The sequence below is a fragment of the Physella acuta genome, unplaced genomic scaffold, assembly GCF_028476545.2.
Source record: "Physella acuta isolate Inbredline_101_S28 unplaced genomic scaffold, ASM2847654v3 ptg000398l, whole genome shotgun sequence".
In the NCBI taxonomy this organism is placed as follows: Eukaryota; Metazoa; Mollusca; class Gastropoda; family Physidae; genus Physella; species Physella acuta.
Window position 1 is genome coordinate 266,319 of NW_026731917.1, and position 27,804 is coordinate 294,122.

General features: G+C 31.4%; 3 protein-coding genes across 4 annotated transcripts; 1 reads left to right on the forward strand and 2 right to left on the reverse strand.

Annotated features, from left to right (window-relative positions):
- Positions 1-497: 497 nt before the first annotated feature.
- LOC131942270 (sorting nexin-17) lies at positions 498-13,950 on the forward strand. 2 transcript variants are annotated; one of them, XM_059302037.1, is made up of 16 exons: positions 498-658; positions 2,490-2,564; positions 3,104-3,221; positions 3,332-3,396; positions 3,533-3,643; positions 4,357-4,447; positions 4,813-4,903; positions 5,187-5,349; positions 5,536-5,673; positions 6,479-6,541; positions 6,697-6,807; positions 7,096-7,173; positions 7,253-7,330; positions 8,564-8,605; positions 9,821-9,871; positions 10,067-13,950. In XM_059302037.1, the coding sequence occupies exons 1-16, from the start codon at positions 602-604 to the stop codon at positions 10,142-10,144; spliced, it is 1,410 nt and encodes a 469-aa protein (XP_059158020.1). In that variant the 5' UTR covers positions 498-601; the 3' UTR covers positions 10,145-13,950. The 2 variants fall into 2 exon arrangements, with proteins under 2 accessions (XP_059158020.1, XP_059158021.1); XM_059302038.1 differs by lacking the exon at positions 8,564-8,605.
- An 833-nt stretch (positions 13,951-14,783) lies between these two features.
- Positions 14,784-18,775, reverse strand: LOC131942286 (meiotic recombination protein REC114). The gene is made up of 6 exons (XM_059302075.1): positions 18,601-18,775; positions 16,446-16,529; positions 15,907-15,990; positions 15,467-15,619; positions 15,211-15,291; positions 14,784-15,089 (listed from the first exon to the last, which is right to left on the reverse strand). The coding sequence occupies exons 1-6, from the start codon at positions 18,691-18,693 to the stop codon at positions 14,925-14,927; spliced, it is 660 nt and encodes a 219-aa protein (XP_059158058.1). The 5' UTR covers positions 18,694-18,775; the 3' UTR covers positions 14,784-14,924.
- An 897-nt stretch (positions 18,776-19,672) lies between these two features.
- LOC131942288 (uncharacterized) lies at positions 19,673-26,996 on the reverse strand. Its single transcript, XM_059302076.1, has 7 exons — positions 26,822-26,996; positions 23,026-23,099; positions 22,625-22,805; positions 22,236-22,360; positions 21,610-21,756; positions 21,184-21,352; positions 19,673-20,979 (listed from the first exon to the last, which is right to left on the reverse strand). The coding sequence occupies exons 1-7, from the start codon at positions 26,823-26,825 to the stop codon at positions 20,870-20,872; spliced, it is 810 nt and encodes a 269-aa protein (XP_059158059.1). The 5' UTR covers positions 26,826-26,996; the 3' UTR covers positions 19,673-20,869.
- Between the last annotated feature and the right edge of the window lie 808 nt (positions 26,997-27,804).

Consider the following 27,804-nt stretch of genomic DNA (forward strand, 5'->3'; position numbering starts at 1 on the left):
GCTACGCCCCTGAAATGTTAAGCGCGCCCTTGTCGAAAGTTTTAAGTGCCCCTTCCCCTTGATCTCAACTGACTGCTATTACATGACTATAATGGCTGGAAGATTAGATATCTAGGGTTAACCACAAAATTTTAAGTCCATCTAAGCTAGACTCTAGATCTAGAACTAGATCTAGATCTAGATCTAAAATTCTGTGTGTAAAAGGCCAGGAGCGCTTTTTAGTTCAGCGCCTAACTCTAGCAATCTTTAAAGTTATCGTAGAAGGGTTACAGAATTTTCGTAGACTCGTTTCTGGGAATGAATCTTCCTGAGTTAAATAATACATTTTATATAAGCTCAAATTTCTAAAATAGTCGTATTGTTTGCAGATTAATATGTTTTAAATATAAGAAATAATTTCAAAATTTCTTATTTGGCGGTAGGCATTTAAATCATAACGCGCCGCAAGCAAGCAGACGTGCGCATTATTTACTGTTACTATATTTAAGTTTAATCACGTGACGTAAAAATGGCTGAAGGGGAGTGTTCTTAAGTGACTACTTTACCCCAATGATTCAATGGCATTTTTGAGAAAGCAGTAATTAATTTTTCCCTACAGAAAATGCATTTTTCAATTCCTGACACAGAAGAAGTTAAAGAGGGTTCAAATTCCTTCACTGTAAGTGTTTTAACAAAACGAGATCAAATTAAAACTATCGCAGCAATTCAATATTGAAAAATTAAAATTGTTTTAAAAATCCCAGCAGTAGTTGCCTGGTTGAGTTGACAAACTTGACAGACACAGACTGTTTACTCACAACGAGTAGACTCAGACTAAGTAGTCTGTGAGTAGAGTGAAAGTAGCGTGTTTGTGATTTGACTGATATGTGAGTTAAAGTAAAAACGAAACATTGAGTACTTGAGCTGGTGGAGTGGTGTAGCAAGTGTAGTGTACTAGTACTAGTGTAGCATTTGTACTACAAATTTTGTAGTTGTAGCAGACCAGTGGAGTGGTGAGTGCCAGAACAGAAACACTTCAGAAAATAAAAAAAAAAGTAGATTATCTGTATCAAAGTTTTACTGTACAATGTTGATTAATAATTTTAATTTAGATCTGCCTCTCTCTGGTGCCTGTTGTTTCAGTGTTAAATACCATGACCGAGTTATTTTCAGTATCAGTTGCTTAATTTAATAATTTAACTACCAGCCAGTGGGTAGCCAGGCCTATCACTATACTAGTAGAGTAAATTTAATTTAAAAAGTAGGCCTATACTCTCTATACTATACTATATTCTATAGAGGATAGTGTGGTCGGAAGGTATAGCATAAACTATAATAACAACTATCCTGACCACACTATTCATCCATATGCAGAGGTCACTGAAACAGATGAACTCTACTTCACCTTCCCGTGCCCCATGCACTGTCAGGTTCAAAAGTGTACTCTGTATATTGACAGCTTTATTATATTAACAATATCATTATTATTATCTAGTTCTAAATTCTATCCACAGTGAGAGTGAACTTTAAATTATTGTATGATGCTAATATAAAGAAGGCCAAGACTATTCCCAGCCTGTTGGAAATAGCCGTATTGGGGTTATTCCCAGCCGACTGCAAATAGCCCTTAAGGCTATACCCAGTAGGCTGTCATTTCATGCTAAATACGACTGAAAATAACAATTTACATTAACAAAAACATTTATTGTGACTGGGGATTGAGGTATAGATTAAGCGAGCAGTGATATTTTTATTGTGTTATATTTTGATAAAAAAATTTATTATGGTTGAAGTTTAGTTTAGTCTTTAGGTTAATATCTGCTATATAGATGATCAATTATACACTCTAACTAAAAAAAATCAATACAAATCAATCGGGGCTTAATAATAATTTTTAAATTAATAATATTAAATATGCATCACTTTAGTAATTTAGTTAGTAATTCAGATTGCTATTCAACTGTCAATTACCATTTTAAAATTCACATCGAATAAATATTAGGTGAAATAGCATGTTTGTTTTAATAAATTATTGTTCATATTTTTCCATCACAAGTTTCCCAAGTTTTTTCTCTTGGCAAAAATATTTTTTCTGCAAACAAAAAAAAATAACAAAAGTAGCTCTTTATGAAAAACGGCTAAATATAAGATTTTGACAATGCAATAACAGTCAATTGTATGACAGCAGTAGTTGGGTTCAAACCTGCAACATCCAGCATGTCAGCCATGCACATGTCCTTATAACTACACATTCTCAAACATAAATAGGTGTTGTTAACATTAAATTTATGATAAACAGTCATGATTGTGAATTTCCCTAATACGGCTATTCCCAGTGGACTGGGAAAAGACACTTCTTATAAAGAATGTTAAATTATTATGTATTAAAAATGTTATTAGATTAGATTAGTTAAATTTAATGTTCATTCTATCACTCAAGCTGTGATTATTATACCCATTAACTATCTATAGTTACAAGGTTTTATAATTTCAAAATATAACATTTACAGATTTACAATATATATATCAATGGTGTTTTTCACTGCAAAGCCAGATACAAACAGCTTAGACAGTTTCATGATGAAGTAAGTGCTTTTTTCATCATCATCTGCTTTCCTTAAAGTTCTAGATCTATTCACCAAAACCATGTCATTAACAAATTATAATGTGGGACACTGGTTGGGAGGTCTTGAGTTCAGATCTTGGACTTGAGTCCATAAGATGTTCATTTATCAACCCAGCCAAAGTAGTAGAAACAGGTGAACTTTATTTGCACTATGTACCTCAAGGCTCGAAATGAATGATAATGGATTTTTTTTAAGAGACTTACATTACAGTATTTTTCTTGATAAATACATTGATAGCTGGGTTTTTTTCATAGGAGTACAACTTCAGTTAAGTTCAAGAGTAGCTAGTAATGTCACAAAATATGTTTCTGCTAGTTATACAAATCTAGATGGGGGTCAAGCCTTTATTGTTACTCTAAAGACAAGCAGCCCTGTATATACATAAACATTTAAATGATTTAGGTTTTAAGTTTTTTTTTAATTGAAGTTCATATTGTGCCAAATTATTTTCCTAAATAATGCCAGCAGTTTTATAGCTATTTCATATTTCTCTACAGCTACGGAAAGAATTTGGATCATTGGTGTTGCCTGAATTCCCTAAAAAGAAGCTGCTTGCATTATCTCCAGCTGAAATAGAGCAGCGAAGAGTTATGTTGGAAAGATACATTCAGTTAGGTGAGATAATTGACTATTCTTGGTTTATTTAGCTGCTCTGTAAATTAATGTGATGTTTTTAAGAGTGCTTTATATTTTTTGAAAGAATTGTATGTTTTATTTGTCTACAGTGAGTCAAGATCCTCAAATAGGAAACAGTGTTTTGTTTAACTCCTTTCTTTTGACTGCACAGCAGGTAATACATGGGCTACAAAAATGAGCTAATATTGGCTAAACATGTAATAAATGTACATATAATTATTTAAAATTGTGATTAGTTGAATTATTTTTAAAATAGATTTAACAATTTTAATTTTGTCTTAATATTTAAGGAATCCCAAGTTGAGGAAGCTGAGCGTGTAACACTGGATGCATTCTTAATGAATGGTCACAAAATTACAATCAGCCTCATGTCAACAGATCAAACTGAGGATGTGATGGAGGTAAACCCTTACTAACTCTTCACAGGTTATCACTGATTATATTTGTACATAAATACTGGTAGAATCCACTAGAAAATATCTGCACAAAGCCTCAAGCTAAACACCAATTCTAGGCCACAAAGCAAACATCACTTGTACTAAAATGTGTTATACAAAAATGTGTCCTATCACCTCTGCTGGCTGTAGATAGTAAGTAAAGTTCCCTTTCATACCTGACGGTCTACACCTCTGCTGGCTGTAGATAGTAAGTAAAGTTCCCTTTCATACCTGACGGTCTACGGGGCAAGTGATGTAGAGTTCACTTGTTTCTGTGACCTCGGCATATGAAGAGATAGTGTGGTCAGCACTATGCCCGGCCGCCTTTACTTTTCCTAACGTGAGTTAGGTACCCATCAGAGTTGGGTGGACTCAGGGACCATCTACTGACTTGAACCTGGATTCAAACTCGAGACTTACGGGTTAGCAGTCTGGCTCTCTACCGCTAGACCACTCCGTCCCGACTGGCTATAGATCAACAGAATTATTTTGTTTTCCTATCTCACATTGTAGAAGAAACTACTGTAGCAAAAATATATTCATTAGCCTGGATAATAATGTCACCTGCATCAAACAGAAGTGAATTAAAAAATAATTGAGAAAGAAATCAAAAAGTTTTGTATTGTAAAAAAAAAATCTAAAAATTAGTTATACTGTGACAATTATTATTTCTCTAGGCTGTAGCTCAACAGATAGAAATACCAGATGACTATGTTCATTACTTCAGTCTTTTCTTGGTCAAGAAGGAAGAGGATGGAGATAACTCTAGTAAGAATTACTTAACTTGGTAGTTTATTTTAGGGTAGGGAAAATTATCTAGAAGAGTATTTCAGGCACTTGATCCCAATTTCAGCAAATTAACATAATATTGCTGCAAAGATTTCTTATGACACATTTTTTATTATGTTGACTAAAAAATGAATGTAGCACACCAATACATAATAACAAGGGCTATTTTTAAGCATGATTTTAAATGTTTGTAATGGACCTTAAAATCAGAACATAGATAACAAATTCATGGGCAGCTTGGTAAAGAGGTGAAACAAACTTAAAATATATGGATGAAAAAATGTATTATTTTGTAAAAGTTTTGAATGTAGATATGACCATTTCTTCTATTTTTTACTCAATAGTTGTTCGCAGACTTCAGGAATTTGAATCACCTTACTTGTCTCTAAAAGCAGCAAATAAGAATGCAGTACACAGAATAGTTTTAAGAAAAGGGTAAAATTATCTTCAGAATCATTAAGAAACATTGTAAAATAGTTTTACTTTAATTTACATTTAAAATAATCATTTTTAAATCAAATTAAATTGTTTCAGTTAATGGGATACATCATATGATGATGATTTATTGAAATTGTTTCAGTTATTGGGATACATCATATGATGATGATTTATTGAAATTGTTTCAGTTATTGGGATACATCATATGATGATGATTTATTGAAATTGTTTCAGTTATTGGGATACATCATATGATGATGATTTATTGAAATTGTTTCAGTTATTGGGATACATCATATGATGATGATTTATTGGAAAACAAGATCACAATGAACCTGTTATATGTGCAAGCAAATAGTGATATTGAGAGACAGTGGATACTTGCCACTAAAGAACAGCTCAATCATCTGGCTAACTTAAGGAAAAAAGGTTCAAAAAGAGAAGTAAGTTTATTTTGTTTTTGTTTTTTTTGTTAAAATGTAAATAAGTTTTCAATACATTTTACAAACAACTTATATTGGTCAATAATTTGTAACAATTACAGTATTCAAGTTGATATGTTTGGATAACTGTTGTAAAAATAATTGCATTTGTTATTTTTAAACTGATAATTTTCTTTTTTGATCTAGTTTCTCCGTATGGCTCGCACATTGAAATACTATGGTTACATACAGTTTAAACCTTGTCTGACAGACTACCCACAGCCAAATACCAGAGTCATTGTTTCTGCAGGACAGAAAGAACTCAACTTCAGAGTTCAAGTTGATGTAAAAAATGTTTTACTTTATTTCTTTACATTATTAAAAACCTTATAAAACATTTATATAAAATATTTAAACAACAAACTTTTATATAATAATGCACTAAAAAGTAGAAAATAAATGATTTTTTTTTATTTGTAATAATACACTACTATTTAAATAACTATAAAGAAAAGCGTGGGTCACTTTATTATCTATTGGATACGTTTAGTAATATTTAGAAAGATACCCACGCTTTTCTTAAAAGTTATTTAAATAGTAGTAGTTTTGGTACTTTAAAGTTTTTATTTACAATAGGATTGCATGACTAAAAACTATTGCACACCTAATGATCATGATTACGTGCATATAATAGTGCAGAATAGTTTGATGGATGCCTACTAATTCAAGAAAATTTTAATTAATTCATAAAAAATGTATTAGTCATCCAATTAAGTCAAATTTAATGTCTTGACCCACGTGCCAACTTTGAAATGCATCTGTCGGTTAGAAGTGCCTGAAATTTTGTTTGAGCGTTTTGATCTATGACGACAGATAGACAGACTGTCAACAGACTGACGACAGAAGAAGCAAGTTAAATAAAAGCTTGTAAAAATACAATTTAGTGAATTTGTAATGTTTATATTTTCACATTTCATGCATGTGGATCTATATATTTAAAATTCTGAACATGATTTCTGTATATATATATATATATATATATATATATGTATATATATATATATATATATATATATATATATATATATATATATATATATATATATATATATATATATAATAAATCAAACGAACTTGTGTACTTTTCCAGGGTCAAGTTAAAGAAGGCAGTTTTAAAATTACCAGGATGAGATGTTGGAGAATTACAACAATTGTAAGGAAATTTTGTAAAACATCTTATGTTTCTGACCTACTAAGTTAGCCAATAACTATCGTGATGATTATAAAATGTTGAGACTTAATAGCCTGTTATGTTAGCTTTGTTGACAAAACTTAAAAACTTGTAATGCTATTACAATTTTTTTTTAGTATCCTAACAGTAGCGATGAATCACAAGCATCCAAGTCCCAGCTAGAATTGTCATTTGAATACCTGATGTCTAGAGACTCACTACAGTGGATTTCTATCATCAGTGATCAGGTTGGAATCATTGGTCTGTTTATAGGAAAATTTGCATAAAACTCACTGCAGCAACAATATTTATTTTTGGAAAGCCAACTGTGTCTAAATTTGCCAGAAAACATTTTAATCTTTTTTTACAATCATCCTTGATTTTTAATAAGTTTTTTACTTTGTTTATGATTGGTTATGGCTTAGCCTAGATTAACACATATCACAGTGCTAGCTATAGTGTTTTACAGAATGTACATATAATAGTTTTTTTATTTGCCAGAATTTTTACACTTGCCAGATTTTTTACACTTTCAGGCCATGTTGATGAGTATGTGCTTGCAGAATATGGTTGATGAACTCATCATGAAAAAGCAAGGGAAAAAATTCAAGAAGGTAAAAATCTGAAAGTCTTAATTTTATGTATAAATGTAATATCATTTGTCTGATAATCTTTTTCGTTTTATCTCAACAGCCACAAGATCGGCTTAAATTGAATAAGAATGGAGGTCCTTTCAAACCCATATCAAGAGAACTTTCATATGGAGTGGATGTAAGCTGTTTTCATTTCTTTTAAACTTTAAAAATATGTAAATAAATTGTAAAATATGTTATCCCTGTAAATTCATGAATATACATATATATATATATATATATATATATATATATATATATATATATATATATATATATATATATATATACATACATATATATATATATATATATATATATATATATATATATATATATATATAATTGTGAGAGTTATAGCATTTTAAACCTAATCCCATTAACACTTAGGACCCTGTATGCATACATTTCTGTTCCCTCATGCCCAGTGTGATGATTTCCCCTGAAACACTTATCCTTTATAAATACTAAACAAAGGATTTTATCTTTTACTGCAGTGCTGACAAGAATGTTTATTTGAAAGAGTAATAGTCTCAATTAGTTTCATTTTTAATTATAATAATTGGTGTGGGTTTTAAATTAGTCTTTTTGTGTGTGCAAATCAGAAATTATAGAATAAATAGTTTTGACAAGCCGAGCAGAAGTCCTAGTCTTACAGGCATGTTGATATGGGTGTACCTTTCTGCAGAAATGTATTAGTTATAAGTTTAATTAAAATCATATTTTCTAAACAAGATGGCTTTAATTGAGATCAAATTATTTAAAACTTGAATTTGACTGACAGGTTGCAAGCTATAATGCTAATCCTGATAATCTGATCTTGAGTCTAAATGCAGACCTTATATTAATAAAGTATTGAGTGAGATTTCTGTGCCTAAGGAGATGCTAAGAAATTATCCAAGGCTGAAAGTAGAATAGAGAACACAACATTGGCCAGGCCGTACTAGTTCACAAATTTGTTTTTTTAGTTACAGTCACAATTTTCTATCTTAAAAAGTTACTTCACCAGTTATTTCACATATTTTAAAACATTTTTGTAAATAGTAATGAAAAATTTATAAATTTATCAAATCTTGACCTATCGCAGTTGCTATTTTAGTGAGAAATTTTGGTTCCAAAAAACATTTCACATTGGGGGAAGAGTGAAGTGCGATGTGCTCTTTAGGGTTGAAGGGAGGGGTGACATTAGGGGAGGGGGATGGTAACAATTATTCTAGAAAGCATAATGTCATTAATGGATAACCCCTAAGTAATAAGTTATTGTTTTAATTTTGAAATATTTTTATTTTGGTTTATGTAAGTTTCCTCTGTTGTTGTTTTTTTTTTCCCAATCATGGTATATTAACTTTGTCCCACACATTGTGTTTATTAGAAGCCATCTAAAGAACTACACAGCAAAAGACATGACATGATGGTAATGTCTAGCTTCCACTTGAACATTTTTGGCAGGGTTTAGAACAATTTTTGATTATTCTATCTTTGCTGTCCTGGCAATATATTATTGTATGGAGACTATTTTCTGCCAGGTCACTAACAATACAGGCAAAAAATATCTTCAACACAGGCCAGCTAGCAAACATAGGAGTAATTTGATTTTTGTTTTGTTGAAATTTTTTTTTTTTTGCGTATAGTTTGAAACAAAAAAAAAAGACATCCAAGCATTTTTTATGGCATGCATTTCATAAATAAATAGAGATTAAAAAATGAATTACAAAGTTTATAAGAAAGTGGCACAAATTATTTGAGCTCATCACTACTGTCTGTCTCGGCTCACATGCTTTATTTGTCTGCTTTTTAAAAATGGAATGAATACTAACACATTATATTATTTTGTAATGTTGCACTTCATTACTCAACTGCTTATGCAGACCTGGTTAGTTCAGTGGCTCTTTAAGGGGTTAGTTAAGGTGATTCAGCTTGTATTAAATGAAAATGCATGTCATCTATATTTTTTTGTAAATGAAACTATTCTCACAAAAAAGCATTCGCCATTTAAAAATAGACAACATTAATGAATGTATGTTAGTGATATAGATTGAGAAACACTGGATAAAAATGTATCTCTTATGTTTAAGGGTTTGATAATTTTATAACCTTTTGTTTAGATGGAAATATGATTCATTTTAGTTTTTAGAATGAAAAATATACTGAATTGTTAGCTATGTAGATAAAAATAATAATAAGCACAAAGGCTGGTACCAATATATTTCATCTATTTAAAAATTTAAGGAGGTTTATAAATTAATTTTTACATTGTTTAACAATAAACACAAGTTAAAAGTGAATAATTTGTTGTAATTTTTCCAATAAGAATTTGCATGTGTTAATTAAATATAATCTTTTATTAATTGTTGACATATGTAATATTGTGAGAATCTGGAATAATTCCAAATACTTTTGGAGTTGGTTGAACAATCACTGTGATCACACAGCAGATAAACCTACATTCCTAGCTCTACTGAATGCTATTACTGAATTTTTAGGAGGAAAATTACTTTTAACACCTCCAAACCAAATAATAAATGTCAGAATTGTTGATATTTCTGTTTTTAAAATTTAGTAGAACATTAATAATCTAGATGAAACATGCAGCTTGTCAACTAAATGATTTCACATTTTTTCTTCTTAGCCTGAAGACCAAAGTGCTATTACAAAAGCTGTGGATTCAATGAAAAAAATGGTAACTACTTCATAATCATAATATGTTAATTATTCCATTATACATGTGCAGCTATTTTATTACCACAGATTTAGTAATATTTCTGTTTCTATGCCTATTACTTATTTTCTCAATATTCAGTTTTGAAAATTTCCTTTTTAAAATGTATTCATAAGTATATTTAATAAAATGGAATATAAAATATTTTTTTTTCAGGGAAAGAGTGGACATAAACCTGAAGAGACGATCACAGAAAATGATGCATTTGAGGGCATTGGGGATGAAGATTTGTGAGCTATTTGATTAGGTCGTGCCAATATTCTGTTGAGCTGTATCCTGCAGCAAGTAGTTTCTTATGTCATTTAAGAACTGAAAAAAGTTGAAGGTAGATTGGATTTTGCTACATATTCCAAAGCTAGCTGAAATTCAGCCTGTACATAAAAACTATCAAATATTATTTTGTCAGTTTTAACCAACTCTTCACAGCATTTGTTAACACAAGAGTTCATTTTTTATGTTTTTATCTCCAAAAATATTTTAAATTGCCCAGAAATTTTAAAAATGTATTTAAATTCATCACTATTCAGCATTATGCAAGATTAAAGTTAGTATTGAACTTCATTAATAGTGACATTATTCCTAATTCTGTTTTCTAAGTTGCCCTGGAAACAACTTCAATGTTTTGTGGTATGGAACTGTTTTATTTAGAGCACTTTTTCAAATCTAATCAGCAATTGTTTGTAGCCACTGGAAGAATGACTTGGAAAAGTTTTAAATGTTCACCATGATACTTGGAGCAATATTTTAGGATTCTTACAGTATAAAAAAGTCTTTAAAATGTTGGAAAAATCACTAGTTTTAGACTGTTTTTAAAGAAAAGTAAGGAAAAGATCTAAAATCCAGTCTGTAAACATGTCTGTAGTTTTTGTGTTTAAGACAAAACATGCAAACAAGGTTACAAGATGACAGCATTTTATCAGGATGGTAAAAGCTGTTGAGAAAATTTATTTGCTCTATAAATTGAAATCAAGATATTGATTAGTAAACTGGTGACTGCAAAATAGTTATGTGAAATTTTCAAGGGAGGGTGAATGTTCCAATTGGATTTATAATTAGTATGTGTAATTGTTTTCTTTTTAATTAATTGCTTGTGGAAAAAGTCTAGCATAGAATGATCACAAGGCTATTGAGGTTTGGTTTGTAACCAAAAATGGTAATTATTAAAACATTAATTGCTGTTAGAGGTCTTGAATTTGTTCATTTAAGTAATCATAACCAATGCTTATTACTGGAAAGAGCCACATTTTTCATCATTTGAGCTCCACCTTCCTAACAGCTGTGTTAGCACAAGTCTCTTGAAATTTTGTTTACCACATCAACTGTAAAGGGTTTAATAGTTTATTTTCTACACGTCTGGTTGAATTATTTGAATGTAATAGTTCATTTCTTTTTCAACTGCATTAACATTTCACATAATTTTAAACTCCTGATGTAATTCATGTAATCCATCCTGTTATATATCTGGTCACTACTTTTAACAATTGTTTCCTGAGCAGTAGGCACACAAAAAAATTATTTCATTCTTATTTTCTTCAGAAATATAATATAGATAGTACTTTAACAAAGTACTGTGATTTTTATGATATAAATATTTTAAAGAATTCTATAACAACAATTTTTTTTAATGAGGATTAAAGTATTTAAAAAATTATTATAGTCATATATTTAATGAAATATTTATTAAAAATGTATATACACAGAATGTAGTGTAATCAACCTTCTTTGTAATCTTGTATGTAGCATGACTATTTTTCATTACTCTTATGCATTCCTACTGGTTCATACTGAACTTCTGTTCATATTCATTCAATGGTTAACATCTCTCCTAGTGTTTGTAATATATTGTTTAAACCATCAGCCAGAAAATTATGGGGTGGGGGGAATACACATATACACATTTAAATACAAACACATATGCAATAACATAATTGTTTTTTTTTATTAATAGAATATTGTATAAAAATAATTTCCATTAAAATCAAATTTATTTTATCAAAATATATGTCCATCTTCTTGTGAAAAAGAGTTACATGAAACCAACTTCATAATCTTTTTGATGATCTAGTAACTGCACTTGAACACAGTAACATCTCAGTGATTAAATCAAACAGTGACCAGACATTTATCAGTAAATATTAATTATAATAAATTTTCTTATTTCTTTGTTACATGTATAAATAACATAAAGATTTGTTTTACATTTTAAAATGACAATAAACTGTATTTGTGTGTGTTCTTTTTGGAAACATTAGAAGATATTTTACCTTCTTAATGAAGTAATCTTGATGCTTAATTATTTGGCTACAATGTTTCCAGTTGTTCAATGTTTACATTCCTTGAGTACATGTAGAAATTAGCACTCATTAAAGTAAACAAAAAAGAAGTAAAAATGCATCAATAGAAAAAATATGATCACTGCAAATATATAACAAAACAACCAAGTTTTTATAAGTATTTAAGAGCAACAATATCTATAGCCACTGTGTAGTAGCATATTTACTAAAGTTGCGACTCAAAAGTAAACAAAGTATTTCCAGAATATACTTATTTCTTTTTTCATTAAAGCCAGCTTTTCTTCTCTAGTCTCAGTGCTCTACGACCTAAAATGCCATTCTTTACTTGTAACAATGTGATGTTTCTTGTCCAGAGGACAATTATTGATTTATTATGTTCATACAACAGCATTTCAAACTTAACTGGTATTTTTTGTGTAAAATATCCTATCATGATAATGCCCATGTTATTATTTATTACTTCAGTTATTATAAATTATACATTAAATACTGTGAATTGTTTTTGTAAAACATTTGTTTTTTGGAGAAAAAAAATGTGTACAAATGAAACTTACCATCAACAATATTTTAGGGCTAGTATATTATACTAAGCATAACACAACCACCTTTATTATAGAATATATTATAAAACCACTTTAAAATGTTTGATTCTGTTTTTTAGATAAATGCCTCCAAATTGCTAACTAAATCAACTGTTTTTCATGTCATATAAGCTTAAACTCGTAGTGATTAAAAATATTTAAATAGGCATTCTATCTATGTATACATGTATAAATGAAAATTTCTTTTGCTGTCCAAACACATTTAATGTTAGGTCTACATGTATTTTTTAAACCTCTACATGCAAGAAGAGGAAATCCAACATACAAGGCTTCTGCTTTGCCAGAGTTCACATCAAGTAATTTGTACAAATATATTTGGTTACATTTATTTTTTAATCTTTAGGCTATTTTACTTACTAGATTTTTTTGAATAGGCGTATAGCACAATTTTTAAGTATTTTTACTGAATATATTTTCTCTTTCTATGAACATTTAAGAGATTTAAAAGAATGGTATTGGCCTTTACAAGATATTTTAAGAATGATTATAAACTTAAAATTTGTTGCTGTGTAACTTTTGTAGAAATTTATGACATGCTACTTTCACATTCTTAAAATATTTAACATTTGATAATTTCATAAATTATAATTTAAGTGTTTTTTAAAGTGATTGTAAAATGCTTTTGTAAATTTTATCTAACACAGTAAGTTTAAAAATACTGTTTAAAAGGCAAGGAAGAAGCTATATGTTTATTATCAGTTAAAGTTAAAATTTGTTACATTAAATTGTGGAATGGATCTACAGATAAGTTAAATCAGGGGAAGCTCAAGTACCCTGACCAATAGGTAACTGGCATCAATTTGGGACTTTTCAAAATCTGTTGCTTTATCTGGCCAGTAGCTATAGGGCTTTTGTATTTCAAACTAATATTTACAATCATTATAGCTATAGTGATTAAAACATGTTTCTTTTTCTAGTATTGATCTGCATCTCCAAAGAAGGATAGCTATACTAAATTATAAAGTATTGTATGCTTGTGATAAAAAATGTAAGCTTGTAACAAAGAAATTATCCAAAAAATATCCAGCTATTTACTCCAATTGTTAATTGTAATATTTAATATATAAATAAAATACTCCTATATTTTATACAAGGTGTGTGTGAGATGCTATGATAAAATAAAATATTGCTAAAAATAACTTCAGCCAAATTGTTGTTTGTGAAGTATTATTCAGTTTAATAGATATTTTTTTTTTATTTTAGATTTATACATTTATTTTAGCAGAATCTTTATTAGTTTTTTTTATTTTATGATAGAAATGCATTCATGTTCAAAATAATGTGTTTTGAGGATCAACCTTATAATTTAATTGATATTGATAGTACTAGCATATGGTAAAGGATGGCAGGGTAGTCACTTTAGTACCAAGATGTAGTCAACAATTTTGAGAAGCTATAATTTATATTGTATTTTCATGTAATCTCATTTAATTCTACCATCTGATGATATATCTTAATCACTTTAAAAAACTGGTCCTAGAGCAGATAAAATGAGATTCTCTGTTGGTGTATTTATAAACAATTCTGACTTGCTTCATATAATTCTGGATATGGGAGATTCAGCTTTGGGTTGATCATCTATTCCCGTTCGTGCCCATGACACAAGGGGCTGATGAAGTAGCGTTAATCTGTTTCAGATATCTCTGAATATGAAGGGATAGCGTGATCAGCCCATGACACAAGGGGCTGATGAAGTAGCGTTAATCTGTTTCAGATATCTCTGAATATGAAGGGATAGCGTGATCAGCACTATGCCCAGCAGCTTTGGTTTCCCTAATGTGAGTTAAGTACGTGTAAGAGCTGGGTAGGCTCTGGGACATCTTATTGACTTGAACTCGGATTCGAACTCGACAGTTTCTTGTTAGCAGTCTAGCTCTCTACCTCTAGGCGACGCCATCCCATTGCTTCGGGTTAGAAATACTTTAAAATTCCTGGGTTGTCCTGCATTTCTATATAATTAAACAACCCCAAATCATAGCCAACCTGAAGAAAGTTTCAAATAAGTCACTTTTTAAATCTCCAGGATATTTTAATTTATTACATAAAGCAATCAATAACAAAACATAGTAGACAGTTACAATCATAAAATTATCAAGTTAAATTAGTATGTCAAATGAATTACACTGCATCAGAGATCAACTGATGAATGGCCGACTCCACAGATTCTACAAATGCTGGAAAAGTTGGATCTGAGAAGCAGATGTGAAGTAAGTGAGGACAAATCTCTTCATTGGTTTGGTGTTGACTGTAAGCTAAAGGAAGGTTATGTTTGTTGATAACTGCCTGCAATTAAACAAAATTACATTTCAATATAAGGAAAATGTTATAAGGAATATATCATTTTCAGAAGAAAATAAAATGAAAAAAAATAATTTTTAATGAGAACAAAAATTGTTAAAAATACCTTAGCTAATGAGCCAATAGTAACATCTCTTTCAAAAACTGGTGGATGAGCATCTAAAGATTGGTCAGTATTTGATTCAACCTGAGAAATATTGTGATCTTAAAATTACTGCAACAGTGACAGATCAAGTAGTTTTTTAGTATAAGAGGACAGTAACAGAAAAATAACTAGTTGATCATCAAGACTGAAATGAAACTATTTAATATTAGAGTTAGCAATTATCAAGTAACAAAGTGGCTATTTTCAGGTAACATACTTTCTGTAATTTTTTCACCAAGTCAAATTTAGTTTCACTGTTCATTTTAATTGCCATAAAGTTGGACAATGCCTGTGCTGCAATAATGCACATCTCAGTGCCTGTTTTGTTTTTCTGTTGGCAAAAACGGACTCTGAATCTTCTTGTTTCATTCTGAAAGTATTATAAGTGGATACAATCAAACAAGTTTAGGCATCCATATTATTAAAACATAACTAAAAACAAAACTAGTTTATCCTTCCCCCCCCCCCCCCCCCCCCACTTTCCCAATATTGCAAAAAGATTGTTGTTCCTGTAAGTAAATCAGTTTTGTACAATAAATAGTGAGAATAAAGGGAATACATTTTAAACTTTAAATTTTCAGCAATCAGAACATGAAGGATAGTTCATGTATCTATATTCTTTTTCTAGAACTGTTTTTCTTAACTGTTCAAACTAACCTTTACTTTATATAAAATCAGCAGACTGTCAGTTCGACTTAGTCCTCGCATTATAGAATTGGCAGTGGTTAGATTGTGACTTTCCTGTAAAACAAAACAAGAAAGTCTACTGAAAAGTTAATTCTTTTGAGACATTACATTACATGGCTCTCAGACTTGATTACCTAAAATACACTTTGTAGTTCTAAATTAAATATTTCTAGCTAAATAGTGTTAATAGCATGAAATAAAATACTAATTTTCAGTTCATATCTTTGTATTTAAAAACAAAAATAAATATATTTTGTAATAAAAATTTAAAGTAAAAGGCTTAAAAAGCTGCATTGGTGTGCCGTTAGCTATTTATGTAAACTTGATTATCTATTTCCAGTAGTGTTAAATTCTGTTAATGGGATTTTATGTTCTTTTTTTTAACCCTTAAAGCTAAAAAAAGCCATTTATTTGGATTTCTGATTTCCTATTTTCATGCAAATGCTTTGAGTTTTAAAAAGAAAGGTGTCTCTATTCTAATCAATGTAAATAGGTATATTAATATTCACCAAAACTTTGGAGCCTTGTGTTATCAGAAGATGATAATCATCAGTGATGGTCATCAGAAGAGGGCAGGTGGTATTGTCAAAGTGCTGTAGAAAAGATTGCATTCATTTAACTTAACAGATGAAAATATAAAATGTTAATGTCCAAAGTGGCAAGAGTGTGACAGTACACAAAAGACAAAGATCTTGGTATTAAGTGATTAGTTTATTAGTGATGTCCCATCCCATGCCTAGGCTTCAGACTTGTTATAATGACAGACAATGGAGAGGGGGGAGGGGGGGGGTTAAACTGCTAACCCAATAGTCTGGAGTTTGAATCAGGGTTCTAATCAGTAGATCTTGAGTCTACCCAACTCTGATAAACACCTAACTCACATTAGGAAACAAAGGTAGCTGGTCATAGTGATGACCACATTATCCCCCTGTATGCCAAGGTCATTGAAACAGATGAACTCTACTTCATACGACTCATGTGTATTGGGCTCAAATGGTAGAAGAAGATGAATAGGGGGGGTTTGGTTGAACAAATATTTAAGGGGCAAACATGGAGAATGTAATTAGTGATTTTCAATTAGGGTAATGGGGGAGGGGAGGATCATTGACTATATTATAAACTATGAGAATCACATCAGTATAGAGAGAAAATCATATATGGTCATCATTCTGTTCAAAGAATATATTTTTTTATATTCATGCAAACATTATAATTTTCTAAATCAGCAGCATTTATTTTGCAAAATAATAAATAATAAGCAGAGGCAGATTTATAGCTTTTATACCTACTTAATTAAGTGTAGTGTGTCAAAGCCATCAAGTCATATATTCATAATCATTATGAGATCTAGTCAGGGCTTATATCATGTTGGACCTTATGTACTAAATCTACATGTATGCCTACACTATCATCTATCAAGTAGCATCATTTTATTTTTATATTATAAGACAGATCTACAACATGATAGCAACTTTGTGAATAGACCTTAAGGCAGCTTATAACTTATGTGCTAGTATGTTTTGTAGGCCTATACTGTATAAATAGTACATGGGGTTTTCTGTCTAGATTAGGTAATATTAGTATAAATCCTAGATCTATATGTTTACATCATTGTAAATTAAAGAAATCAGTTTTTTAATAACATGTATTGTGTAGGCTTATCTATTGACTGATACTGACTTCACTTTGTGGCCCGGGTGAGCAAAGAGCTGCAACTACACCTCTCCATAGGCCTAAAAATTAAAAGTAGAATCTAGAGCAGGGGTCTCCAAACTACGGCCCGCGGGCCGGATGCGGCCCGCGAAGTCCTCTCATCTGGCCCGCGGAGATCTTTTCGTCCAAGGAAAAATCGTTTGTTAGTGATGGTTGAGGAGCTTTGTCCAGAAAAATCAAAGACATGCCTTGAAGAAATTGGCCCCCGAACTGAAATTTGATAGTTAATGCGGCCCTCGGACTGAAAAGTTTGGAGACCCCTGATCTAGAGTGTAGAGAGGAAAGGGTTTCAGAGCATGTGATGACACACTTTTGCAAAAATGTTAGAATTTAAGCCATTGCTTTAAACTTTAAGTTGGTAAAAATTATTTTAAAACAAGGCAATCGCTTATGAATGGATGACCTACTAAATAGACCTACAGTGTTTTATTTACACGTTGGGATGGTGTTTTTTTTTAACACTAGAACTGTCTTAATTTTTACATGCAGGATATGAGTTTTATGTTTGTTTTAAATAAGTTATACTGTGAGCACACCCGAACCCCTCACACTCCCACTCCCCAGGCTACAGCTAGGTGTCCAAAAAAGACACATAAAATTTGGTCATTCCCCCATCAATAATGATAGAGTATTTTGATAGTAGAGTGATAATGATCTAGAGTTAGAGTCTAGAAATAAGTCTAGATCTAGTCACAATACTGTGACAACACAACACATTCATTTTAATATTAATTATATAATTAGTCTATTTATTTATATTATAATTAAAATTAATATTAATTATTACTGTGTTAGTGTTAGATCTAGTCTAATTATAAAATTATAGATCTACTTCATACTACTTCACACTCATAGTCATCATTCATTATATTATGATTATATAATATATTAATAATAGAATAATTGATTCTGATTATAATAGTGTATCATCATGATCATTGCAGATCATACCTTCCAACTTGAACTTTTCTTCTCTTCCTCAGATTTTTTATGTGCGGCGGTAATAAAACGAGCGTATCGATCCAAAGTCCAACACAAGCTCATATTTTACAAAACGTAGTATAGTAGTAGTATTTTAGTAATTTAGTTAAGTAGTTAGATCTAGATCTAGTAGTTAGACTTAAGAGTACTACAGTACAGGTAACAGTAGTCACTCAGTGCTAGGCTAGGCCTATACTAAACTGTTGAATTGAATGCCCATTCAATTTCTAACTTAGTTTGCAAACGAGGCACTTGCCAGACTTTTCTCAATTTAAGACCAAATACAAAAGTGTAACTAGATTTTCAAAGCCGAACTACTAGGCCTTGGGGGGGGGGGGGGGGGGGGGGTCATCTACAGACTGCGTCACGCTATACGATTTTTGGCCAACAGGTGTAAAATGTTCAAAGCAAAAAGAAAAATCATTTTATTATTACCAAGGCCAATTAACTTCAAAGTAATTCATTCCTTAAGTGAATCCTTAAGTGGGTGAGAATCATGGACTAGTGAATAATGAATGATCCAAACTTAGTGCCAAACACACCCCATTTATGATTCACATAGTGACAAATACATCTCATTTGTGATTCACATATTACCATACATCTCATTGGTGATTCACATAGTACCAAATATCCCATTTGTGATTCATATAGTGTCAAACACATCCCATTTGTAGTGCCAAATGTATGTGTAAGCTTAACTATAGTTTAAGGCCCTGTTTCTTGTGTGTACATTTATTTATAATTTTCAGATCATTGTGGAGGCAGAGTTTCCTCTCAACTAGTTATAAACACATTCTTTGTCACGAAGTTCTTTTTTAATAAATGCAAATATTTTGCATAGACATCCTAATATATAAAAGCCCATGTATGCACTTCTCTCTCTCGCTCTCTCTGTCCACAAAATATTTTCACCGGCTATGATATCAGAATCTTCAGCAATATATGGAGAACTTAATATGGCCTTTTTTGAAAATAATATGTTAAGAGGTTTTAAATGTATAAACTAAATTTTATTTAAAGAGAAAAATAAAGGCATATTCGAATACAGAAACACAATTTTTATTATGCAACCGGAAAAGTGTTTATAGTTGTGACAAAAACGAAATAAACAATGACGTCACATGCCACATGTGGTCGGCGTGGTCGAGTCGGTAAAGCACATGGTTGCTAAACCGAAAAGTCTCGAGTTCAAACCCTTGTTAGCTGGGGACAGCCACTTTTCTAGGAGAGACAACTCCAAAATCAAACAACTGCTGCCTTGTAGTTTGTTCTTGGTTGAACAAAGGCTATGGAAGCAAATCCAAAAAGAAAAGCAGGCTGAAATCGGAGTCAATGGCCTCAATGGGCATAACCAGTTGACACGTAATCCTTAATTGTGATGGAAGCATGGTCGAGTCGGCAAAAGCTCATGGTTGATAAATTCAAAAAAAAGTCTCGAGTTCAAACCCTCTGGCAGATAAGGCTCGATCACTCCCAACACTAAAGATTAAGAACGAAGAAGAAAAAGAGATGCCACATGTTTATACTATGGAAAGAACACAACACTAATGTCATCATCTTCTGATTTTAGAATATAAAGAAATGAACTATTTCATTCAAATTTTATTTAGATCTAGATTCTATAAATCTACATATAAAGTAGACGTATTTTTCTCAAACATGTACAACATTATAACTCATGTGTAAACAGGTACCTGCGGCTAGTGTAATATTGGGGTATATATCCAGTCTTGCCCTTATGTTGTTCAAAGTGACAAGCACACACAGTTCAAATTGACATAGTGACATATATAAATAAGATGCATGATTTAGATGACGCATCTCATCAATATTTCACATAGTAATGAACATATCCAACATGTGATTCACAGTGACACAGTTCATGTTTATTCACATAGTGACACATTTTAAATTACACTCTTCTTCACAGGTCAAGTATACAGGCCTGCAATGGACACTTGGAAACCTCAACATTCAGATTTTTTTTAAAAACAACTCACAGCTTGCATGCTAAGATCACATTATATTACATTTATTTTAACTGTATGCTACATCTTTATTCAATATTTTATTTTACATATTTACAAAATGATTGTTAACAATTATAGATTAAGACATAATTTCAACTAATTTTTATTTCACTGAAACAGCAGGCCAAATTAACAACTAAGCTATCATTAGAATTTCTGACATATATACATTCCAGCCTCCACAAACAATACATTGTCTATTTTTATTATAATGATGTAAGTGTTGTCTGAAGAAGGGGCATCACATTGGTCAGTTGTTGTTCTAAAAGAACTTTTTTGAGTTCCAATTTTTTTTCAGCTGAAACATTCAGGTTAACTGAAAGAAAGATTAAAAACCATTATTTATTTTATTAGCACTCATATCAAGCACAACTTTATAAATATAAATTTATCCTGAAGTACAAATTCACTATGCAAATTTTATAAGATAATTAAGAAAATATATTAATAAAACAACTGTTAAAAATTAATTTTTTTTAGCTATGAACAGAATTTTCCAAAAAAATTCCACATAACTTACTTGTAGAAATTTCAACTGTACTTGGTAGTAGAGAATTAATCAATGGGTAGATCATGAATAATTTAATTTCTGAATTTCCATTGAATCTATTTTTATGACACAGAGTCAAGTCTATTGATGTAAAAGCATCATTGGTAGAACAGGTCTTGAGGAAGTCTTTAAACACATTCTGTTTTCAAAAAATATTTTTAAAAGTATTATACAAAATAAATTATTCAATGTTTAATTTTAAGCACTATTTATTCTTAAACCTGAATACAAAATGTATCAAAATTACAATCTATAAATATTTAATGCCTGATATGTTGCAAATATTACATTACCAATAACTATTGTGTGTATATTCATTTCAATTTAAAGAACAGAAACCAAATAATAGTTTTCAGCAATAGTGGTCCCTATCTTATTTTCAAATAAAAACTTCACCTTGACAAATTCGACCTCTCCCTTCCTTTGAATGTACGCATTTATGAGGTAGCTAATTTCATCCAAAAAATAATCCAATGTTTTAATCTCACAATTATCAAGCACAGTTTGTATATTAAGAAAGTAGGGAATAGTTGTATTGGAAATCTGTGGATAAATTTTACAAATATGTTTAAATACTCATGTATAATTTATATTTATTCTGCTAAGTTCTGTATTTAATTGACATACACAGCCTATTATGTAGGCCCAATAATTTATGTAAAAAACATTTTTTTTGTAATCAATATTCCATTTGGATGTTTCAGCATTTACTATATATCTATACATAAATATACATGTATTTATGTATATATATATGCCACATAATATACATAATTCATAAATAACTCTTTTTTTGTAAACACCCTATTTGAATGTCTCTCTTATGAATGAAAAATACACAAGAGCTAAAAATAAAAACTTAATTTAAAAGGTTTATAGTTTCAAATTAATCTGTAAATGTGTAAAATAGTTGGCATTGTTAGGAAGAAAACTTTATTCCAAAATTTTCAATTATTGACCTATACATGTCAGCTATTTTATTATTTTTTAATCACAATTTTCCAAGATGTTTCTAAAATTACCTTAATGAAACCATTAACATAAGTTATCTCAAGGATAAACGACTCAGTCAGGTCTCTCCACCTCGCTGTAAAACTAACTACCAAATGGATGTCATCAACCTCAATCACTGTAAGACCACATGGACCTATAAAATACAAATTATAATTGAGAATGGAATGGAATGCTCAAACTTTAGCACAAACCCCTAACACGAAAAAAAAAAAAAACTTGTTTGCAAGTTCCTGAACACAAATTTCAACTTCTATTATTATCTTAGTGTCCAGGGGATCTAACTATTCATGGTTGGAGGAATAAGGTCCCCACAAAACACAGATGTAGATTGAGGCAAAGACTTATTACAATACAACTTCTAAATTTCAAACCTTAAATGCTGTAAAAAAAAAATTACCTATTATTCTATAGGCAGAAAGTTTTTCTTGGAAAAGTCGAATACTCTTCTTAAATCTTTTTACTTCAAGTGATTCATCTATTTCTTCGAGAGTATTTCCTTCCATTAGCAATTGTAGTTTTGAATTTAGTATTTCCTTTTCTTTTTTAAGAGCATGTATATACTCTAACTGTTTCTTTATCTGCCAATAAAGAATAACAATATTATTGTTAAAATAAAATTGTAATGATTTTTTATTTAAATACATTATAAGCATGACAAAAATAGTTGTGTTAAAGCTAATATTGCTAAGTTGAAAAAATTAACAGTGCACTTGTTTTCTCTCCCCTTTAAACTGAACATTTTGTGTGGCACTTGCTGAATAGATGTAGAATCTAGAAAGCTTTAGCTTTAGGACTAACCTCATTACACTGTAATTTCTCTTGTTGCTTTTTTTGCTTTGCGGTTCTGAGTTCATTTAATGCTAAAATTGAATCTGCCAATACCAAAAATGGCAAAAAACATTATAAAATAAATTAAATAATTAGGCCTAATAAATAATCTAATGTTTTGTATTCAATAGGATAAAACCTAAAGTGAAGTACTGTAAATATTAAAATAAAAATGTAGGCCTAATAATTAATACTAATAGTTTCGCTGTCTGTCTATCTGTGTATCTATCTATCTGACAAGAACGTTATAGAGAAAACACAAGCAAATTAAAAACATGCATAGTAAAACGAAAATGAAACATGACGTCACATTGAGAATATAGTTGAAAATAGAATTAAGCCTGAGAGTGCACACAATAATATGACGTCATTGATTCTCGAGTAAACATTGAATTAAAAAGCCAATGTTGTCTAATCTTAGGAGTGGTTTGCGTGAAGAGTTTCTTTCATACAATTCTTCGGGTAGGGGCGAAGCCCTCCCCCCGGTAGAACATCTAAGCCGCCTCCCCCCCCAACTCAAAAGATATGACGTCAACGATACTCTATAATAAAAAAGACTGACATTACGGCCTAATTAATGTGTATAAACTTATAAGTGTTTTGCATTTAGAGTTTCTTTCATAGAATTCTTGGGTAGTGGCTAAGCGCGACACCAGTTTTTCTTTCAGACTTTTTCCTCCGAGGTGAGGGGAACTTTAAATTTTCTAATCTAAAAAGTGTTATGCATGCACAGTTTCTACCGTTAGTTTATATGATCTACAAATGCGACCAGTGTTTCTTTCAGACTTTTTCATCCCCGGAGAGGGAGGGGGGTACTTAAAAATTTTCGGGGGGAGGAAACTGGAAAATGTATATAATTATATTTCGTTGAATGGGACGGTAGACGTGCTTTGGGGTGTAAGGGGCGGGGGGGGGGGGGGGCAGAGCCCTTTATCCCCAATGTGAGTCGCCTGAAAGAATATCTAAATGCGACTTTTGTCATGATTGAGATTAGGTGCATGGCTTAGGGGTGTGGCTACGACTGTATTTAGTATCAATGCGCAGTAACTAAGTGTAGATCAAGCTTAAATCCGATTAAAATGACGATTCTTGATAAAAATCCGTTTTCAAAGTAATTTGTTGTTTCCGATTCAATTTGAGGTTAAGGTGGTGGCTTTGGTTTAGAGAAAATAGACAGCACTATCAACCTAGCGCCCATTGTATCCTTCCTCAACCGGCCACTTTTCTTGCTTAGTAATAATTGTCTTTTAGGCCTACTACTTATTTATTATATTTAATTAGTAAATTACTATTAACTATCTATACTATAACTAATAAACTAATAGAGTCCTTGCAAACACGTGACCTAAATCACGTGATACCTACGCCCGCCGCCACAGTGGTGTACATCAGACGTAAACACTATCAGCTGTTCGCCAGCGCTGGACGCGTTCACCGTATGTAAAGAATCGCGCCCGCGGAAAAGGAAAAATATGTTAAAAAACTTGAACTCTTAGGAATTGAAGATCCTTATACAGTTATTGACAGTTTCGTGGATAATATAAATATGTGGCCGAAATTTCTAAATAAAAATACTGTTAGTAATACCGTTTGCGTTTAGAGTTTAAGTAGACGAAGCTGATCAAATGCAGTAATATATTAGAGGTTATCTACTGTAGCAAACGTGAGACCACTTAACTCCTACAAAACCCACACTACAACGGCTAATATAATCCATGGGTAATAACCAATCTGGGTAGCATGTTATACAATTTAAGACCCTTATAATCCAGCAGGGAAGTAATCAGACACATTAATACTGACGTTCAACCCTCATGATGGCTGCCCCCACCTGTATCTAGCCCACAATAAAACCAAAGAGGGGTCTGCCCTGCCCTCCCCTGAAAATGTCTCACCTCCGTGATACCCAGCCCCACAGAGATAGTATTTCTTATATAATTTTGACCCTCAGGGCCCAGCAGGGAGAACAAAGGGGAAAGTCCCACTGCTCTCCCCTCAACACTTCTCACCTCGGTGTCATGTTATGTCATTTATAGCACACACGGCTTATCAGGGGAAAGCATTAAGGCATTAAGAATCTCAACTCTGGACAGCTACACACTAGTATACTAGCTACACACTAGGTGCCTACTGTAAACTACTAGACTGTAGGCCCTATGTAGACCTGCAATTGTATCAATTGTAGACTGGGTCCATTGTTATTATTCTAAACCATCTCACTTATAATGTTTCTAGCTTGATTTGTTTCTTTTATAAACAGTGGATTTAAAAAAAAATTTAGCCTAATCATTAACCAAATAATAATAATGTGGTTATTTGTTGTTGGCTGGTATGATCTAGATTGTACTACTAGGCTACAAAAACTTAGTAGACCAATTACTAGATATGAATTTGAATTTAATTAAACTCAGTCCAGTATCAGATACATATTGCTGTAAAAAGACAACAAAGTAGGTAGGCCTTAGTAATTTATTAAAGCCTTCTACTACAATAATATCAACTACATGCTTGTATAAAGTTTTTACAATTTAATTTAAGTAGCAGATTCTAGATCTAAATCTAGTCATATAATCTATTTCAATTTCAGAAAATTTCGTTTGCTAAAAAATGATTAGATAATAGAGCGAGATTTTAGATCTTAGAGACAATTAAATGCTTTATTAGGCCTATTATGACTACTTTTGATTTATTATGGGTGTATTTTGAATCGAAAGTAGATCTAAAGTAATTAAATTTAAGTAAAGAAGTAGATTCTAGATTCTATGTCTACCCAGCGGAGCCAGGTATTAGGCCTACTATTAGATCTTATTATTCTTATTAGCCTATTACTTTTGACTTTGTCTTTTACTATTAGTATTTGTGAAGGTCGAGCATATTTGTTTTATTAATAGTTATCTTTTATAATTAAAATGAAGTTTATTATTTTACTGTCCTTACATGAAACAAAGTATCGAGAACTGCATTTGATCAGATTCGGCTACTTTAACTCTAAACGCAAACAGTATTACTAACAGTATTTTTATTTAGAAATTTTGTCCACATATTTATTTATACGAAACTGTCAATAACAGTATAAGGATCTTCAATTCCTAAGAATTCAAGTTTTTTAACATATTTTTCCTTTTCCGCGGGCGCGATTCTTTACATACAGTGAACGCGTCCAGCGCTGGTGAACACGTCCAGCGCTGGCGAACAGCTGATTGTGTTTACGTCTTGTGTACACCACTGTGGCGGCGGGCGTAGGTATCACGAACGGACGTGACGTCATATGAAAGGACTCTATACAACAAAGGTGAAAAAAGTTAAATTTATTATTTAGTAGTTAAATCAGTAGCCCATTCATTATTATAAATTATTTTATTAGATCTAGATTTCTAGATCTAAATCTTAGATCTAGATTCAATGTGACTTATGTGATTAAAAACAAAGCCTACTTTTGTGGCACTGTGACTGAGCAAATGTGTAATATACTTAATATACTATATACTATTTAATTTAATATAGTATAGATCTTGACTAGACTAGATAGACTCTAGACTCTAGATCTAGTCCTAAATCTAGAATCTAGGTCTAGGTGTGTTCAGAAATGTAAATTATAAATTATAGGCTAAAATAATTTTTTAAATGTTGAATTGAATGTTGATTGATGATTATGTCAATTAATGAATTATGAGTATTTATTTATTTATGTTATGAGTATGACTGTCAGTAGTGTCAGTCAACACTCAACACGGACTGTAACACACTGTCATGAGTCATGACATACTCATTTCTCCAATCTTGTTTTTAAAAAGCTAGTCTAGACCTATAGATCTGGATTCTATATCGATTTAGTTAGATCTTCTAGACTTAGATCTTAGATCTAGGCAAGTATGAAATGGAGAGCGAAATTTTGAATTGTTGTCATCCTGAGTTTCGACTAACTTCAAAAAATTGCAGCTAAACACAGAAACATGAAAAGAAATACCCAAATAATCTAAGAAGGGACATAACTCGAAAATTTTCACGCTAGACGTAGGTGACAGACAATACCACCGCATATCCCTAAGCCCTAAGCAGCCCAAGCCCTAATACACTAATCTATACATGTAGGCACTATAGTACTATAGCCTAGGTGTTAAAAAAAAATACTTCTTAAGATCTCTGTAAGGAATCGAAATGTATTTTGCTTTGCTTGAGCATTCATTCGAATCATGAAAAACTAAGTTAAATCCTCTTTTATGGTCCTTAGCAACCAATGAGAGCGCAATTTGTTTGCAATCGGTGAATGTAGTATATTAAAATATAAAATTATAAAGGACATACAGAGGAACCGACCAATGTTTCTTCCACTACTTTTAGAAAAGATTTCAGTCTTGAAACTTTCACACTTACATTATCAGAGGGGTGGAAACTGACCCCCCCCCCCCCACACACACACACCAGAGGAAAGAAACTCTGGAGCCAAGTAACATCTGTAAATATGGCAAAAGAACAGAACAATTTATAAGAGACGCCTTCAATGCCACACATCTGTCGCCAGGTTTCTTTGAAGGGGAAGCTACATGATGCCATCACCTCCTACATTAGCCCCCCAGTCCAACACTTAAGTAAAGGTATTTGAAGCACTTGGCTATAAGCAACATCATAAACCCTAAGATCAACCAAATTCAGTTGAGAGAACACCTTCCTAAACAAAGACATAACATCTCCAGCTATCCGCCCAGAATTCAATAATGAAGGAACTGTGGAGGAATCTGGTCCACTTAG

What these genes read in the sequence shown, in the direction of transcription:
- LOC131942286 (XM_059302075.1), bottom strand. Translation starts at nt 18,693, where the DNA reads ATGAGCTTGTGTTGGACTTTGGATCGATACGCTCGTTTTATTACCGCC. An exon ending in TGATTTTATATAAAGTAAAG is followed by an intron (nt 15,620 to 15,906) that starts GTTAGTTTGAAC and finishes TAATACTTTCAG; the next exon opens with AATGAAACAAGAAGATTCAG. An exon ending in CTATTGGCTCATTAGCTAAG is followed by an intron (nt 15,090 to 15,210) that starts GTATTTTTAACA and finishes GTTTAATTGCAG; the next exon opens with GCAGTTATCAACAAACATAA.
- LOC131942288 (XM_059302076.1), bottom strand. An exon ending in ATGTTAATGGTTTCATTAAG is followed by an intron (nt 21,757 to 22,235) that starts GTAATTTTAGAA and finishes ATTTATCCACAG; the next exon opens with ATTTCCAATACAACTATTCC. An exon ending in TACAGTTGAAATTTCTACAA is followed by an intron (nt 20,980 to 21,183) that starts GTAAGTTATGTG and finishes TCTTTCTTTCAG; the next exon opens with TTAACCTGAATGTTTCAGCT.
- LOC131942270 (XM_059302037.1), top strand. Translation starts at nt 602, where the DNA reads ATGCATTTTTCAATTCCTGACACAGAAGAAGTTAAAGAGGGTTCAAAT. An exon ending in GTTGGAGAATTACAACAATT is followed by an intron (nt 6,542 to 6,696) that starts GTAAGGAAATTT and finishes ATTTTTTTTTAG; the next exon opens with TATCCTAACAGTAGCGATGA. An exon ending in TGGATTCAATGAAAAAAATG is followed by an intron (nt 9,872 to 10,066) that starts GTAACTACTTCA and finishes TTTTTTTTTCAG; the next exon opens with GGAAAGAGTGGACATAAACC.